This window comes from Ostrinia nubilalis (genome assembly GCF_963855985.1).
Source record: "Ostrinia nubilalis chromosome W unlocalized genomic scaffold, ilOstNubi1.1 SUPER_W_unloc_3, whole genome shotgun sequence".
NCBI lineage: Eukaryota > Metazoa > Arthropoda > Insecta > Lepidoptera > Crambidae > Ostrinia > Ostrinia nubilalis.
In genome coordinates, this window is record NW_026973570.1 from 135,462 (window position 1) to 152,883 (window position 17,422).

The following is a 17,422-nucleotide window of genomic DNA, read 5'->3' on the forward strand; positions in this document are numbered from 1 at the left end:
AAAGAACTAATAATATTTTTTAAATTATTTACTGGAAAACGACCAGGACGTGGAGGACAATACGCACCCAAAACTGTTATTGAACTATTACGATTTACTTTTACACTAATGGTTAATGTTTGGATTCTATCATTACTTGCTGTAACAATTTCTGATGTTAAAAGAGAGTTTTTACAAATAATGGCAACACCACCGTAACCAGTGTCACTGTCATTTCTAAATATTTTATAACCTCTTAATTTTACTGAATCTGATGATTTTAACCAAGTTTCATTGAGAATTAAAATATCAATATTGAGTGTAATTAAAAGCTCACTTACGAAGGGAGTCTTAGGCTTAAGACTCTGAATATTGTGTTGAACAATAACTAAAGATTTACTATCCATTTTGAGAAACTTTCTTTAAAAACATTTCTTTAATATTAGAGGAATTAATTGGCAAGCTGTTTTCTTTGTCACAAAAAGTTAATAAAGTATCAACAATAGCTTTAATAATTAGATCATTATTGATAACATCAGTCAACAAGTTTTTATTTTTAATCTCTTTCGTGTCTTTAACATTTTGTTGTTGAGGTCGGGAACCTACTGCTTTGGCAAAAGATTTGTTTAAAGTTGGGAAGAAAGAACCCAAAGTAGTTTTGTTCATTATTTTATATTTGTTTTCTTCAATTTTCTGTTGTTTAACTGGACAAATCCTTGCCACAGCAATATGCTCGCCTTTACAATTGACACATAGAGGTTTGTTTGCGTTAGTACATTCTTTGTATGAGTGAGGTTGTGAACATATGGAGCATACGATGTTCCTTTTACAAAATTTAGTAGTATGACCAAATGCCATACATTTATAACACTGCATTACAGGCTTAATGTATTCAGTTACAGGTACAATGCTTAGACCATAGTTAACATGCTCGGGGAGTACATTACCTGCAAAGGTCAGAGATACAGTTTGCAATGGGATGATACCTTCAGGAGTGCGCTTCGTGAACCTTCTGACTGCCAGGATCTCCTGTGAACTGAGAAGTTTGTCAAATAGATGTTTGCAGCTAAGATCTGTGGGAATGTATCGTATAACTCCTATGCATTCTGATGTTGCCGCAGGGATGAAGGCTTTGATGTCATGAGAAGACAAGAATGTTGAGTTAAACAGTAACGCATTAGCATTCTTTGCATTATCAAAAATAACAGCATACCGCATTGCATTCACTCGTTTTATTTCTTTGACTCCCTTGTTGTACCGACTAAAAATGCTATTTAGGTAGATAGGGTCCTTGTTTCCAAACTTTACAGTGTCATTTGTGCTTTGTATGTATACAGGAAATATACAACCTGGAGAATTATCAGGATAACAACGTATATGGTTCTTCTTGTAGTATGGTGCATGTATAGACTCATCATCTTGTACTTCATCTACTTTTCTCTTCTTAGTATTATGCTTGGGGTTTTGACCCCCACTGTCAGAACTCATCTCGTCACTACAGCCGCTAATTTACTGTTAGATTAACTATTTAATTAAATTTTATTAAACTCGCAAAGAAAAAGTTGAACCTCCCGCCTCGAGAGCTTCCCGCCAAAAAAAGAAAAAAACAAACCATCCTTTCTTTTGGGTATTTGTGACATGTATAATCTTCTTAAGAGCCACATTCACAGATTATCAAAAAACAAGATGGCGGCTGATATAATAAATAATAAATCATTCTTTATTCAAGTTACTAGGACTCAGTTTGTTAATAACAATTGCACTTAAAAACTATGTTAGTTGAGTTGAAACAGATGTAAAATTGAATTTAGATTTAGATTTAGAATTGAAATAAGTATTATAATAAATTATACTCATTTCAATTCCAAATCCACAAGTGTGAGGTTATGCATACATGAGTCATCCCCGCTTCACTCCATAGGCTGTGTCACAGCAATGCCTCACGTACACACAATCCAACCTGCTCGCAATCATGGTCAGGATGCTGTTGCCACTACTCCGGACCCTGCGCACCAGGGATGCACATTTTTTGCGCATTGTGGTAAAAAAGCAGTTGACCCGTGCCTCTGCAAACATCCCTGACGCACTACAGAAGCGGGGCAGTCCCAACAGCACCCTGAATGCATTATTGTACTGCACCCTTAGGGCATTGAAGGTTTTTTGAGTGTATCTAACCCACAGGCTACACGTGTAGAAGGAGGTACAATATGCTCTAAAAAGAGCAATCTTGACATCCGCTGTACAGCGCGCAAACCTGCGAGCCAGCATGTTCGCTCTCACCGACAATGCCCGCCGTTCTCTTTCTATATCCTCATCATCCTTGAGGCCAGGGGTCAATACGTGACCAAGATATTTAAATTTATGCACTCTCTTCAGTTCAGAGTTATTAAGGAAGACCGGTGGTAATACATCATGACGTCTACCCCTGGCCTCAAAGACCATGAGTTGGCTCTTTAAAACATTATAAAGTAGACCATGGGTCCCCGCATACTCCTCACATTTGGCCACCAATTTTCTCAGACCACACACAGACGCGCTCAGCAGCACCATATCATCCGCGTAGCTTAAGTTATTGACGCAAACTCCATCTATATGACAGCCGATTCTGGTGCTGCTGAGCTCGCCTATGAGGTCATCAACGTACAAGTTGAAAAGCGTTGGCGAGCACAACCCCCCCTGCCTCACCCCGCACTCCAACCCATACGCATCCGACATGGTTCCCTCCCATTTAACATTGTTGACCTGGTCTTTATACCAATATTTAAGGATATTTACGAGTTCAACCGGCAGGTGTGCTTTTTCAAGTTTTTTCCATAATTTGTCGTATGAGACCAGGTCAAATGCCTTAGAAAGATCTAAAAAGCATGCGTATACGGGAGTTTTGCGCTCCGTGTAGTATGTGACTGTATGCTTAAGACACAACACCGCGCTTTCCGTTGACAACCCTGGCCGAAATCCAAACTGACTATCACGCGGTTCAAAGTGGCCATTTAGCCGTGTATTAAGCAAGCCGTCAAAGACCTTGGAGATAACAGTTGCTAGCGAGATAGGCCTATAGTTATTTTTGTCCGCGAGATCGCCCGTCTTATTCTTCACTATGGGCACTACCACCGTTTTTGTCATGTCACTAGGGATGTAGCCATGTCCTATGCAAAAATTGTATAACATGTACAATAAGCTAGGCTGAGCCGTCGGCCATTTTGTTGCGATCATTAAATTCCTTAAAGTTTGACACCAATTTTCGAATAGATGGCGACACCGGAGTGGGGTACAATGTGCCGGGCGATTGTAGGTCTGTTATTTGAGTATTGCCATGAATCGGAAAAAACTACCATTTTGGTAGAAAATTTTCCACCACGGCCCCGGATAGTAGAAAATGGAAATTTCCAGAAATTCCATAAAGTTGGTATTAGGGCATGCAATTCGGATATCCGGATATCCATATTATTCGGATATTCGCCACATTTATTATTCGAATAGCATCTGTATAATTATCCGGTTTTTTCGAACAATACGAATACGCCTTTCCTATTAAAACTTGTAAAAATATCTGACCGTAAACTACTTAATAAAACTTAAAACTATTAAAACTGCAGGCAAGAAGTTAGCGGTAAGATTAGATGAATGGACAAGTGCGCGCAATCGTAGATATCCCTTCAAGTGCCAACCAATATTCGCGAAAAAGCTTAAAGTGCCAGGCATATGGTTTCCGATGGTGCTAGTGTTATCGTGTAGTTATCTCCTGTTGTATGAGATTTTTTGTTTGTAGTAAATCAGCAGGAGTCCAGTGACTCAGTTGCCCTCAGTGGTCATGGTTTCTCAACTATCCTGGAATCTACTAAGGAGACTCCTGACCTCTTTGCAGTCTGCTGAATAGGAAGCCTTCAATGGTCATGAGTTGTTGGACTGATGTGTTTGGATGATTTGAAAGTTTATCCTTGTAGCGGAGTGTGTGGCTCTTTATTTCCTCTCTGACTGTGGGCAATGGCAAGTCCTGATAGATGAGCCTGTTGCTGATATACCACGGGATTTGGTAAATCAAACGTGGCTTTTGTCTGGAAGTGCCCGATTATGTCGAGATTGGAGTTGGCAGCTGTTCCCCACAGCTGTATCCCGTAGGTCCAGATAGGTTTTAGGATAGTTTTGTAGACCATCATTTTGCTACTGGTGTTCAGCTGTGACTGGCCTCCAACAAGTCACATTATGTTTCTTAGTTTGGCATCTAGATGCTTCCTCTTTGTCCATATATGCTTTCTCCAAATTAGCCTGCGGTCCAAGTGCAAGCCCAGATACCTAACGTCCTCAGCGGCTAAGCCTCAGGTATTTGGATACCATTAAGTTTAACCGGTGGACAGGAGTTTCTTCCGAGAGTGAAGGTTACATGAACATGCACAGATTTTTCTCCGTTCGCTTTATAATACGCCATGAATGGTACCATTTCTCCATTTCCGTCAGGCTTTCCTGGAGATAAAGTGAGGCCGTGACTGGATCGTCGTGTGTTGTTGTTACATTGTCGTCAGCAAAGGTCTATGAATGTATTTGCAGTTGTTGGCAGGTCTGCGGTGAACAATAGGTATAGCACGGGCCCCAAGACACTGCTCTGGGGGTATACCGGACGTTATGTTGCATAGGGCAGAACAAGAGTCTCCAGATGATGTGTATGGTTCTGTGGACCTGTTCAGTTGTGGAGTGTCTTTCCCGGAAACCAAATTGGTGTTCAGGTATCAGATCACCGAAGTGGGGCTTCATTTGTTTGAACAGTATTTTTTCGAATACCTTCGATAGCAGCTTTTTTTTTTAAATAGTTATTGAAGTTAGATGATTGTATTAAGCAAATTAATCCTTATTAAAATGATTATAGACAAAAAAAGTGTTTCTTTTAATTTACATTATATTGAAAATAGCAGTATTCGAAAAAATCGTTTTATCCGAAGTATTCGAATACCATAAATTTTAGTATTCGAAATATTCGAATACCAATATCGAACGAATAATGCATGCCCTAGTTGGTATGCAGTTTGGTGACATTTGGGGACCCGAATGACATTTCACCATTTTTATGAAAAAAGACTGGCAACACTGAAAGTTACGGGAAAAACAAATTTTCACGACATGTCTGGCTTTAAAGTTAGTGACGGACAGAAGGAGTCGTGGCAGAAAAAAAATAAAAATGACGTTTGGTTGGATATACGACCCAGATTATGGGAAAAATCCGAAATGTCAAAAAATCAAGATGGCGGCGGCGTGGGCGGCCATTTTGTAAAAAATGGAAAATTTCGAAATCCTGGAATTCATTTTTCGAGTACATGGCAACATTTTGGAAAGTCGAGTTGTATGAGGCGGTTGTGTGTCCTGTCAAGAGGTTTCGCTTGGGTGAAGAAATTTCTCCAGTGTTGCCATACCTTCGGAGATTTGGTCCAAAAATGTCGAAAGTAGAAATAACGACTTCCGGTCAAAAATTTGGATGACGCCTCCTGCAAAAGGGTCGTGCAATTGACATTTGACTATTTTCATCTCGATCACCTGGCAACACTGGGAGCTATGGGGAAAAGTATTTTTTTCGACATGGGTGTCTTTAAAGTTAAGGACGTACAGAAGGAGATATGGCAGGGAAAATCTGAAAATGGGGTTTGGTTGGTTATACGACCCAGACTATGGGAAAAATCCGAAATGTCAGAAATTCAAGATGGTGGCTGAGCGGGCGGCCATTTTGTAAAAAGTTTCAGATTTCTGATTTTTCAAATGCATTTTTCAAGTAGTTGGCAACATTTGGGAAAGTCGAGTTGTATGGAGCGATTACGTAGTTTGTCAAGGAGTATCGTCTGGAAAAACAAAAATTTCCAGTGTTGCCATACTTTGAGAGATTTGGTCAAAAAATGTAAATAACGACTTTCGGTCAAAAATTTGGATGACGCCTCCTGCAAATAGGTCAAACTAATGACATTTGACTATTTTTAACTCGATGACCTGGCAACACTGAGAGTTACAGGAACTCAAAATTTCAGGACATGGGTGGTTTTAAGGAATTGTTTCACGGGATTGGGTTAAGTTAGAAAAAAAGTAAAAATGGGTTTCGGCGCCAAAAATGGCCCAGATTAAGGGAAAAATGTAAAATTTTGGAAATCCAAGATGGCCGCCAAGCAGTCACCCATTTTCATAGCGGAACTAAATTTTCCATACAAATTGTACGCCTCCTGCGTAGTTAACGTAAAAAAAGGCGAGGCCGAAGGCCGAGCGATGGTTTGTAGCCCGTGAGTCGCCATGGGTTTATTTTTAATGCGTCAAAAAGGACTAAAGTCCAGTGACAGGCAGAAAGGCGAGGCCGAAGGCCGAGCTCCGAATGCCAGGCCGCAGGCCGAGCGCCGCGTAGGGCGAAGCCCGAAGCGGCCAGCATCGCAGATCTAGCTTTTGTAGCCCGCGTAGCGGGCGACCAAAGCTAGTCTGTACTATATAAAGTTGCTTCGTGCCGAATTTCAAGATTCTGAGTTCACGGGAAGTACCTTGTAGGTTTTGATTCCCTAGCGTGTGACGGAAATTCGTCTAAGGTGTCGGTATAAACTGCTGTATCTTTTGATCGCGTTAACTTAGAAGTTTGATTTTTTCACTGCTTAAAGGGACAATAGACCTAGGTATTTGGTATAAATTTCAATTTCATACCTTTATTCGTTCGTGAGAAATAAGGTAGTAAGTTTCATTTTATTAAAATATTTTTTTTATATTATATAACTAAAAAAATGTGATTTTCGCAATTTTTCCTATATTTGCATTATCTGACAATGCTTCATGCCAAATGGCAATGCCAGATTTTGTATGGAAGGTGGCGTCTTTTTTTTTTCGCGCGGCCATCGACCAAACTCTGTTTTTTGATTACAAAATAGTGTAATAAACCAAACTTACTATGGCATGTATACTTCTAAACTCAGTCTGAACTGAGTTACGAGCATTAGAAGTTTGATGATTTACATACTAGATTTGCTTTTTGCGCGCAAGTTTTGTAAGAAATTGCAACAAAATATTGCGATATTTTCTTATTGCGCTGATTCTACTCCACACTGATGTCTGGAGCCTTTAATGGATGGTATTGTTTGTTTACACATACAATGTCACTATTTTGTTGCAATTTCTTACAAAACTTGCGCGCAAAAAGCAAATCTAGTATGTAAATCATCAAACTTCTAATGCTCGTAACTCAGTTCAGACTGAGTTTAGAGGTATACATGTCATAGTAAGTTTGGTTTATTAAACTATTTTGTATCCAAAAAACATGGTTTGGTCGGTGGCCGCGCGAAAAAAAAAAGACGCCAATTTCCGGCATTGTCTTTTCAAGATTCTGAGTTTACGGGAAGTATCCTGTAGGTTTTGATTCCTTTGCGAGTGTCGAAAATTTATTGAAAATATCGACATAATCGGCTGTATCTTTTGATTGGCTTGGCTTAGAAGTTTGATATTTTCACAGCTTAAAGGAACAATAGACCTGAGTATTTCATGTGATTTTCAGCTTGATACGTCCACGCGTTCTTGAGATAAAGGGTCTTGACAGACAGACAGACGGACAACAAAGTGATCCTATAAGGGTTCCGTTTTTTCCTTTTGAGGTACGGAACCCTAAAAAGAGGCTCTGCCGTATAATTCGGCGTTTTACCGAGGCCCACATCAATGGCTGTGCCATATAATTCGGCTTTTACCGAGGCCGCACATTAATGGCTGTGCCAACGTGTAAATAATTAAAATAAACAATAAACAAAAGTGATTTTACATGAAAATCGAACAATAACAAATGATAAACAAGTGACAGTGTTATCTACGTGCGGAACAACGGATTATGCAGTGAAATTAACTATAAATAAAATTCATCTTGCAAATGTTTGTTTCGCATAAAACAAATACAAATGACAGATGTTTACAAACAGTGACTCAAAAACCAGTGAATTGACTTAAAGCAATACTAAATAACTTTACAAACAAATAAAAAGTGTACACAAATTGGATATCACAGTGAGGCAGTGAATTTTAAAAAGTGTGCACGGTAGATATGTTATAGTCAAACTGGTAAAAATGTAATAACGATATCTGGCAACCCAGAAGCGTTGTATGCTCTATGGCCCCTCTCTATGGCCTCTTTTTCCTACCATTCAAGTGTGTGCACATGGTTGTAAATTATCTTCTCAATAAATAGAATATCACTGAAGTTAAGTGTCTTTTGTACCTGCCGCATCACTCTGTTCATGGTCCTTCAGAGCTGGATGCAGGAGTCTGTACTGAGAATCTGTACTTAAAGCAGTTTTTTTTTTCGTGTTGTGTGCTGCCGGCCCGGGGTGACGTTAACGCATTGCATACCACATATTGCGTGCTTTCAAAATGCCCCTAACCGGCGAGGATACCAGCAGTGATTTTGCTCATCAAGACAAGCAAAAATTGATAAATGTGAGAAGATACATCAAAGGCCGCATATCACTTGTGGAAAATGAGCTGGGGGACATTTCTACCGTAAAATCCACCGCCATGTTGGATGTTGCCGCCGAACGAATTAGCAGTCTTTTTACGAGATTGGAGGACGTCAATCTCAATTTGGAATCGATGGATACTTCAGAGACCGCTGAGGGATCGAAAATCGAGTCAAGGTGTCAAAGAATACTAACTGACATTCGTGAACGTCGTGAGGCGCTGAAGCATCATTGTAACTCATCGGCGAGTGACTCCGGATCGACGCAAGAGCACAAGCATAAACCGAATCTTCCCAAGATATCGTTGCCCAAGTTCAATGGAAGTTATGGAGACTGGTTGTCGTTCAAGGATTTATACGTCACTATGGTACACGGAAATGAAGATTTAAGTCCCGTGCAGAAGTTATATTACTTGAAGTCGTGTTTGGTCGGCGAAGCTGCCTCTTTGGTTACGACTTTGGAATGTACGAACGAAAACTACGTGAAGGCATGGTCTGCGATTACATCAAGATATGACAATAAGGTTCTTATAGCTAAATATCATTTGCAACACATTTTGTCTTTACATAAAGTCAATGGTAAATCTTATACACTAAGACAATTAACAAATGAATTTATGCAGTATTATAACTCACTATTATCACTGAATATTTCAAACTTGCAAGATATTATTCTCATACATATTTTGTCAACAAAAATTGATTACAGTTCTTTGCGTGACTTTGAATTGCATAGAGATTCCAGTGATTTCCCTAGTTTGCAACAATTTCTTAACTTTATACAGCAGCGCTGCCAAGCATTAGATATGCTATGCCGTGATGAAGCAGTGAGCACTACAAAGGTCGTGCCTCCGGCAAAGAGCACTAGTCATGTGACTGTTGGCAGCGGCAGAAGTGCAAATGGTAAGTTATTTTCTTGTTTGTATTGCAACAAAAATCACTCAACTTACAAGTGTTTTAAATTCATTAAATTGAGTCCCAATGACAGACAGACATTTGTTAACAAAACTAATTTGTGTGTTGTTTGTTTATCAGATAAACATTGTACTAGCAATTGCACATCCAATATTGTCTGTAAAAAGTGTTTACAAAAGCATCATCACTTATTACATCTTGATTCGCAGACATGTAATGAGACTTCTGCCCGTAGCTCTACTTCAAATGATTCTCACATCAATTCCCCGAGTAATGTTGTAATGACATCTTCAATAGTTACACAAAATAGTACCTCTGTATGTCAAGTGTCCCTTCTGCCCACTGCAATAGTGAATGTGTGTGACAGTGATGGTAAGCGATATGACTGCACTGTGCTTTTGGACATAGGTAGCCAAAAGAATTATATTAGTTCTGCGTTTGCTAATAAATTGTACTGTGTTAATTTTGAAGATGCTAGTCAAACTGTGGCCGGGGTGGGAGGTCATACTTGTAAAATAAAGCATAAAGTTGCACTATCAGTTTATTCTAACTGTTCTGATTTTAAATATTGTTCAGAATTTGGTGTGTTAGATTTTATTACTGATCCTTTACCAATGGTCAATGTGTCTAAAGAGGCACTGCCGTCTCTCATGCATTTGCATTTAGCTGACCCTAATTTCAATGTGTCTAAGGACATTGATATGATTCTTGGTGTTTCATGTTTTGCAAAATGTCTTCGAGAAGGCAAGATCGATCTAGGTCCAAATATGCCCACATTAATAAATACTGAATTTGGTTGGGTATTTTGTGGTGAATTGTCTGTGGTAGGTCAACATGTTTCAGGTTTAAAAAGCCAATGTCATTTGTCTGTCCTACATAACGACATTAAAAAATTTTGGCAATTAGAAGAAATGCCTAATGATAATATGTTGTCATTTCAGGAGAAAAGGTGCGAACAGAGCTACCTTGATTCTGTGTCCAGGGATGAAGAAGGAAGGTATCATGTCGATTTGCCAATAAACAAAGAACTTCTACCAAAACTAGGTAATTCTTACAATGTTGCTTTTCGTTGTCTTATGTCATTGGAGAAAAAATTCCAAAATAATTCTGACTTTTTTAAGGCCTATAAAGCATTTATTAAGGAATTTCTTAAACTTGGCCATGCTCACTTTGTTCATATAAATCCACACAAAAGTGATGAAATTGAATATTACATGCCTCATCATGCTGTCTTGAAGGAAAGTTCCTCTACTACCAAGCTTAGGATTGTATTCAATGTTTCTCAACCCACTTCTACGGGCTTGAGCTTAAATGATGTACTTCTTGTGGGTCCTGTTGTTCAACCTGACATGTTTACCATACTTCTGAGATTTCGTACCTATGTTTATGTTTTTGTGTCTGATATAACTAAAATGTACAGGCAAATTCGAGTGAAACCTCAGTATCAAGCACTTCAGCGCATCCTGTGGAGAGATGATCCATCGCATGATATACAGTGTCTTCAGCTGGATACTGTTACATATGGAACAGCATCAGCCAGTTACCTTGCTAGTCTTGCTACACGGACATTGGTGAAATTGGTTGAGGATGAAGGTGATAATTTTCCATCTGCTTCTAAGGCATTACTTCAAAGTACCTTCGTTGATGACATTTTGCATGGCGAGAATGATCTTTCTTCTGCATTAAATACCATAAATGAGTTGCAAGAGTTGTTAGCTAAAGGAAGGTTTGAATTGCACAAATGGTACTCTAATAGCTCAATGTTAATGTCGCAATTTCCTCCTGAAAAACTTGAAAAATGTCATTTTTCCTTTGACAATAAAGAAGGTTCTTGTATTAAAACGCTAGGTTTGAAGTGGGAGCCAAACTCAGATAAATTTCAGGTCGAGGTACCTAAATATACTTCCACTAGTCATACCAAAAGAAATATTTTGTCTGATATTGCTAAGGTCTATGATCCCTTGGGTTTTTTTGCTCCAGTTACAGTCTATGCTAAGTTGATAATGCAAGATATCTGGAAGGCAAACGTTGACTGGGATTCTGAGGTGCCTGACGCTATTTTATCTAAATGGAAATTTTTTTGTGCCAATCTTGAATGCTTGAATGTCATTTCAGTGCCTCGTCTCATGGTTAATACTGACGCAGAGAGGGTTGAGCTTCATGGCTTCGCAGATAGTTCCACGAAGGCGTATGGCTGCGTCGTGTACATCCGCTGCAGTTGTCCTGAAAAAACTACAGGCCACTTAGTATGTGCGAAGACAAGAGTTGCTCCTCTCAAACCTGTCACTCTGCCTAAGTTAGAACTTTGCGCTGCACTGTTGCTTGCTAAGCTTATGAGCACTGTTTCCAAGACTTTAAATATTAGTTCTGAGAACTCATTCTATTGGACTGACTCCATGATTACCCTGTGTTGGATACAGAGTGATCCCGCTAGACGAGATGTTTTTGTATCGAATAGAGTTGGCCAAATACAAAATTTGTCTCCTAAAGACAATTGGTTTCATGTAAAGTCTTCAGAGAACCCTGCTGACATGGCTTCACGTGGTTTGGAACCACAGGATCTTTCCAATTGCAAATTATGGTTTAATGGACCTAACTGGCTTTTTCAAAGTGACTCACCTTGGCTTCATTCACCTCAAGTGTTTTCTCAGGATGACTCAGTGGGTGTTGACACTTGTAATGACATGCCAAGTGTAGCACTACCTACCTTTGAGGAGACTAAAAACGATTTTCTTGAATTATTTGAGAGATATTCGTCTTGGAGTCGATTGGTTAGAGTCATGGCTTATGTACGTCGATTTATTAACAATATGAAAAATGCTAAATCTAAAATCACTGAATTTCTCACAAGTAAGGAGCTTAATCAAGCATCAAGTTGTATCATCAAATGCGTGCAGCATGCTCATTTTCAAAAAAATGCTAATGGTAATGTTTCCTCGGAACTTGGTTCTGGTTCTAAGTCTTTGAAGTTTTTAAACATATTTTCAGATGGCGAAGGAATGTTGCGCGTGGGTGGTCGCTTACGTTATACTGATATCCCTGTTGATCAAAAATTTCCATTGCTACTGCCAGCACGTTTCATGTCACTGACTTGTTGATTAGGTATGAGCATGAGAGGTTGTTGCATGCTGGAACGCAGACGACTTTGTCCAGTTTACGAAGATTTGTGTGGCCGCTAAACGCTCGAAATTCTGTGCGTCATTTCATACACAAGTGTGTACGTTGTTACAGGTTTAAGGCAGAAACTGCTTCACAAATAATGGCTGACCTACCCAAATGTCGTATTACTCCTTCTCGACCCTTTCTGTTCACAGGCATAGATTTTGCTGGACCGCTGTCTGTCAAAGTTGCTCGTATAAGGAAACCTATTATAACTAAAGGTTATATTTGCCTTTTTGTGTGCTTGAGTACTAAAGCAATTCATATCGAACTAGTGTCGAATCTCACTACTAAGGAATTTCTAAATGCATTGCGTAGATTCATTTCTAGACGAGGTAAATGTGCTAAAATATTCAGTGATAATGGTACTACTTTTCATGGGGCAAAAAATGAGCTTCATGAGTTATTCAACATGTTTAAGAACGATTTTGAACAAGTTTCAAATTATGTAATTTCAGAAGGTATTGAATGGCGGTTTATAATTCCTCATTCAGCTCATTGGGGCGGGTTATGGGAAAGCTCTGTAAAACTTGTAAAGCATCATTTAAAGAGAGTGTTAGGACACACTGTACTTTGTTATGAACATTTGTATACTCTCTTAACTCAAATTGAAGCTATTGTAAACAGTCGACCAATAACTCCATTGAGAGACTTTGTCACACTCCTAGTAGAGGAGAGGGAACAAAATAAAGAAAAGATAGACAGTAGGTTCTTAGGTTTAATAGATGGGTTCACAATAAACGACCGAATGTGTGTAACTCAGTTCCGTCACTATCACTGTCCTGCAATTCCGTCGCGTAGCTCCAGGCGTAGGTGTCTTGACGTTGTATATGGCAGTAGGCCAGGCCAGGCAGAAATAAGGGGCTTGATAGACGTCCGGTACCGGGTAGATGGGCCCCGATAATTAACGGGGGATTCACAAGGTAAATAATTATTATGTACAACACGTTTTAGGTAGCACGATAGCACGACAACAGATAGGTAGGCTCACGTAGCAATAATTAGAGGTACGCGTCTTAATCAGAACGCATCCAGCGGGCCAGTGGGCGCAGGCCGAGGAGCCGTGACCTTCGAGACACTTTCACTTTACGGCTGCGTGCGAGCGTATGTCGTAGTCAGTAACAATCTTTAGGCCATTTAGTTAAGTGTTTCAACTTTGTATTATTTTACTTGTTGTTAGTAGTAACTTAGAATTAAGACTTTTAGTTTAATTATTTTTCTATGTAAATAATAAATTGTACATAACTACTTAGAATTAAGAATTTTATTATTTTAAGTTTCCGTACTATATTTAATAGTGAAACATTTTATTTTATGTAAAATAAAATAAAAGGTTACATACCCCCCTTTTAAGATTAGGATTTTTCCTAGTAAAATCCGCTATACTTAGCTCAATGGAGCTTAAAGTCTTTAACATGCCACGCACCTAATTTATTACCTGACATGTCCTCAAGTTCATAAACAAGTTTAGAGTTTTTGTTTATAATGCGGCATTTTATAAATTTCGGGGCTAGTTTTTTTGAGAATTTATTGTCCTTATCACTTTGGTAGAAAGTTCTCTTCCAGACAATGTCTCCAACATTAAAATCTATATTTTTACGTCTAAGATTATATGTAGTACAATTTCGAGAATGTGCTTTTATGAGGGAAGCCTGTACTTTGTCGAAAGTTTTTCGCAAGCTGCCCAAATTTTCGGCGTAGGCATCACGAGGTGTAAAAACAATATGATCTGACAGATCTGCATCGATATAGTGAGAGCCACAACTGACCAGTTCGCGACCAAAAACCAGAAAGGAGGGTGTATATCCAGTGACTTCGTTGACTGCGCTGTTTAAGGCAAACTGGATTTTTGGAATAAAGGTATCCCAAGATCTATGATCATTTTCAATGAATGTGGAAACTGCAGTCATTATTGTTTTATTGTAACGCTCTACAGAGTTTACTTGAGGAGTATAGAGGGGAGTGTAGAAAACGTTTGGTATATTATTTCTATATGAGTTGTTGTAAAATGATGTACTAGGTTTAGGTTGATCATATCGTTTATAGTTATTAGTTGTAGGTTCATTCTTGTTATTATTATTAGTATAGTTAGGTTTAGGTTTGTATGAGAATTCTGGAGCAATATTATTCGAGGATACTTTAGGTGGTTCTCGAAAATTTGAAAACCTGGAATTAACCCTTTCGTAATTTAGGCATATGGCTCTTAAATCTTCGATAGATTTAATATTAGAAGAAGGAGCAGCTGCCAAGGTATTGGCGTAACAAGGACGGATGTTGTGCAAAATAATTTCTAATTGCGTCTCTTCTGTAAGTGGTTTATTGAGACGAGAAAACATACCATGCATTATGGATAAATAAATGGTGATATTTTCGTGTTCACCCTGAGTGCGTGTCCTGATTTCTTCCATAAATTTGTAATCGTAGTCACTACTGCTAAAGTCTTGCTTAAGGAGGGTGCGTAGTTCTGGCCATGAACTTACTTTATCCTTGTTATAGCGGAACCAATGTAATGCATCTCCGTCAAAAATTTCGTATGCCAATGAAAGTATTTTTTCAAATGAAATACCTCTGGAACAGACGAATTCTTCGACTTTTTGAATAAAAGCATGTACGCAGGTGTTTCCGTTGAATTTTAGCTTAGGGATATCTGCTGTCAGACTTCGCTCACACGTGACCGCTATAGTGGTAGGTATCGAAGTGTCATTTGTAGAATTAGCGTTAGTTGCCTGTGTGCTGGATGATTTTAATGAAGAAAGTTATTTAAATTGAATATTGAAATTGGAGACACAAACTTTGTAAACATCATTAATCTCAGCTACATTTACAATTCTATTTATCCGGTGATATAAGTGATTTAAAAGTGTTTCTGTTCTATTAAACAAGTTTTTATCAAATTTTGTTTTCAAATTAGCTAGATTATTTTGGGACTTAATAAGCGATTCTTTTACTTCTTTTAAGTCATCTGAAGCCGCCAAGTGAGATTCTAGAATGTCCTCAGGTGGCAAAAGTTGTGATAATTTAACTATTTCTTTGCGTAGCTCTTGGACAGACTCGCCACTGCTACCTCGGAGTTCTACTTCGTACTGTAGTTCAGCTTTTTGCAAGGATAGGAACTTTATAGGGTAAGACATGTTTATAATTATTTAGTAAATGTTGCAAAATAGTTCTAAGCACTACAATATTTATTTAAATTACTTATCTATGTTAACTAGTGTGCGGTAACAGTAATGTTTTATTTTAGGTTAAGAATGTAAATAATAATTTATTAAGACTGTAAATATTAAAAAGAACTGTGGTATTAAGAACTGTGGTAGTACCGCTCACTAGATACACTTAATTAGTACAATCAGCCTTAAAATTAAAAGTTAAAGCCAGCACCAAAGAAAAGCTATTAATTGCTCGAAAACTAAATTAAACCACTCGGTCGTATATTATACCTATAGTTGGGCGCCATTGTCACACTCCTAGTAGAGGAGAGGGAACAAAATAAAGAAAAGATAGACAGTAGGTTCTTAGGTTTAATAGATGGGTTCACAATAAACGACCGAATGTGTGTAACTCAGTTCCGTCACTATCACTGTCCTGCAATTCCGTCGCGTAGCTCCAGGCGTAGGTGTCTTGACGTTGTATATGGCAGTAGGCCAGGCCAGGCAGAAATAAGGGGCTTGATAGACGTCCGGTACCGGGTAGATGGGCCCCGATAATTAACGGGGGATTCACAAGGTAAATAATTATTATGTACAACACGTTTTAGGTAGCACGATAGCACGACAACAGATAGGTAGGCTCACGTAGCAATAATTAGAGGTACACGTCTTACTCAGAACGCATCCAGCGGGCCAGTGGGCGCAGGCCGAGGAGCCGTGACCTTCGAGACACTTTCACTTTACGGCTGCGTGCGAGCGTATGTCGTAGTCAGTAACAATCTTTAGGCCATTTAGTTAAGTGTTTCAACTTTGTATTATTTTACTTGTTGTTAGTAGTAACTTAGAATTAAGACTTTTAGTTTAATTATTTTTCTATGTAAATAATAAATTGTACATAACTACTTAGAATTAAGAATTTTATTATTTTAAGTTTCCGTACTATATTTAATAGTGAAACATTTTATTTTATGTAAAATAAAATAAAAGGTTACAACTTGGATGGTGATGAGCAGTGTCTCACGCCAGCTCATTTTTTAATTGGGAGCAGTCTGACTTCGTTTCCAGAGGGTGATTTTGCAGAATTTCCTGATAATAGATTGGATGTATATCAACAAATATGTAAGCTACGGCAAACCTTCTGGAAGCGTTGGAAGACTGACTATTTAAATACATTACAAATGAGGTATAAATGGTACAAAGAAAACCCAGATTTAATGTTAAATACTATTGTTTTATTAAAGGATGATAATCAGCCACCAATGTCTTGGCCATTGGGTCGTGTAGTTGAATTATATAAAGGTAAAGATAATCATATTCGAGCTGTTGTTGTAAAAACTAAAACTGGTTTGTATTCTCGACCTATTACAAAAATTGTACCATTGCCTATTGAGCAAAATAATTAACTTAAGAACTGATAAATGTAATTTTATAATTACTGCCTAAACTGTAAAAGTTAAAAGGTTAATTATGTATTTGTTTAACTTTAATTATTAAAAACATAGTTTGATTTGTTTCTACACTATGAGTGTATACTATCTTGTGTATTAACCCAAATATTGTATACATAATTACATTGTTATATTTTAAGGATTTACAATAAGTAAAACTTGTTTTACTACTAGTATGTAACTGGTAGGCTATTATAGCTCGTAGGACACCTTATGATTGTGTACTTATGTATGATGCTAAGAGCTTGTACTTATGTATGACGCCAAGAGCGCTTAGGTTTGTTGAACTTACTTACCTTAATTAATTTCTTTCTTGTTAAGTGCATTTCTTA

General features: G+C 38.2%; 1 protein-coding gene and 1 long non-coding RNA gene across 4 annotated transcripts; both read left to right on the forward strand.

Annotated features, from left to right (window-relative positions):
• Positions 1 to 244: 244 nt before the first annotated feature.
• On the forward strand, positions 245 to 1,201 carry LOC135087401 (uncharacterized). Of its 2 annotated transcripts, none has more exons than XR_010260795.1 (2): positions 245 to 463; positions 876 to 1,201. It is a non-coding gene; the product is annotated as an uncharacterized LOC135087401 (long non-coding RNA). The 2 variants fall into 2 exon arrangements; XR_010260796.1 differs by having other exon boundaries at positions 245 to 437.
• A 7,134-nt stretch (positions 1,202 to 8,335) lies between these two features.
• Positions 8,336 to 11,500, forward strand: LOC135087396 (uncharacterized). Of its 2 annotated transcripts, XR_010260791.1 has the most exons (3): positions 8,336 to 9,325; positions 10,279 to 10,381; positions 10,758 to 11,500. XR_010260791.1 is itself a non-coding variant. In XM_063982163.1 (2 exons), the coding sequence occupies exons 1-2, from the start codon at positions 8,338 to 8,340 to the stop codon at positions 10,305 to 10,307; spliced, it is 1,017 nt and encodes a 338-aa protein (XP_063838233.1). In that variant the 5' UTR covers positions 8,336 to 8,337; the 3' UTR covers positions 10,308 to 10,441. The 2 variants fall into 2 exon arrangements, 1 of the variants encoding a protein (XP_063838233.1); XM_063982163.1 differs by lacking the exon at positions 10,758 to 11,500 and having other exon boundaries at positions 10,279 to 10,441.
• The last annotated feature ends 5,922 nt before the right edge of the window (positions 11,501 to 17,422 follow it).

Bases quoted from the DNA above. Each gene is read 5' to 3' on its own strand.
- LOC135087396 (XM_063982163.1), top strand. From the start codon at position 8,338: ATGCCCCTAACCGGCGAGGATACCAGCAGTGATTTTGCTCATCAAGAC. The intron at 9,326-10,278 runs GTAAGTTATTTT...TTGTCATTTCAG, and splicing joins CAGCGGCAGAAGTGCAAATG to GAGAAAAGGTGCGAACAGAG.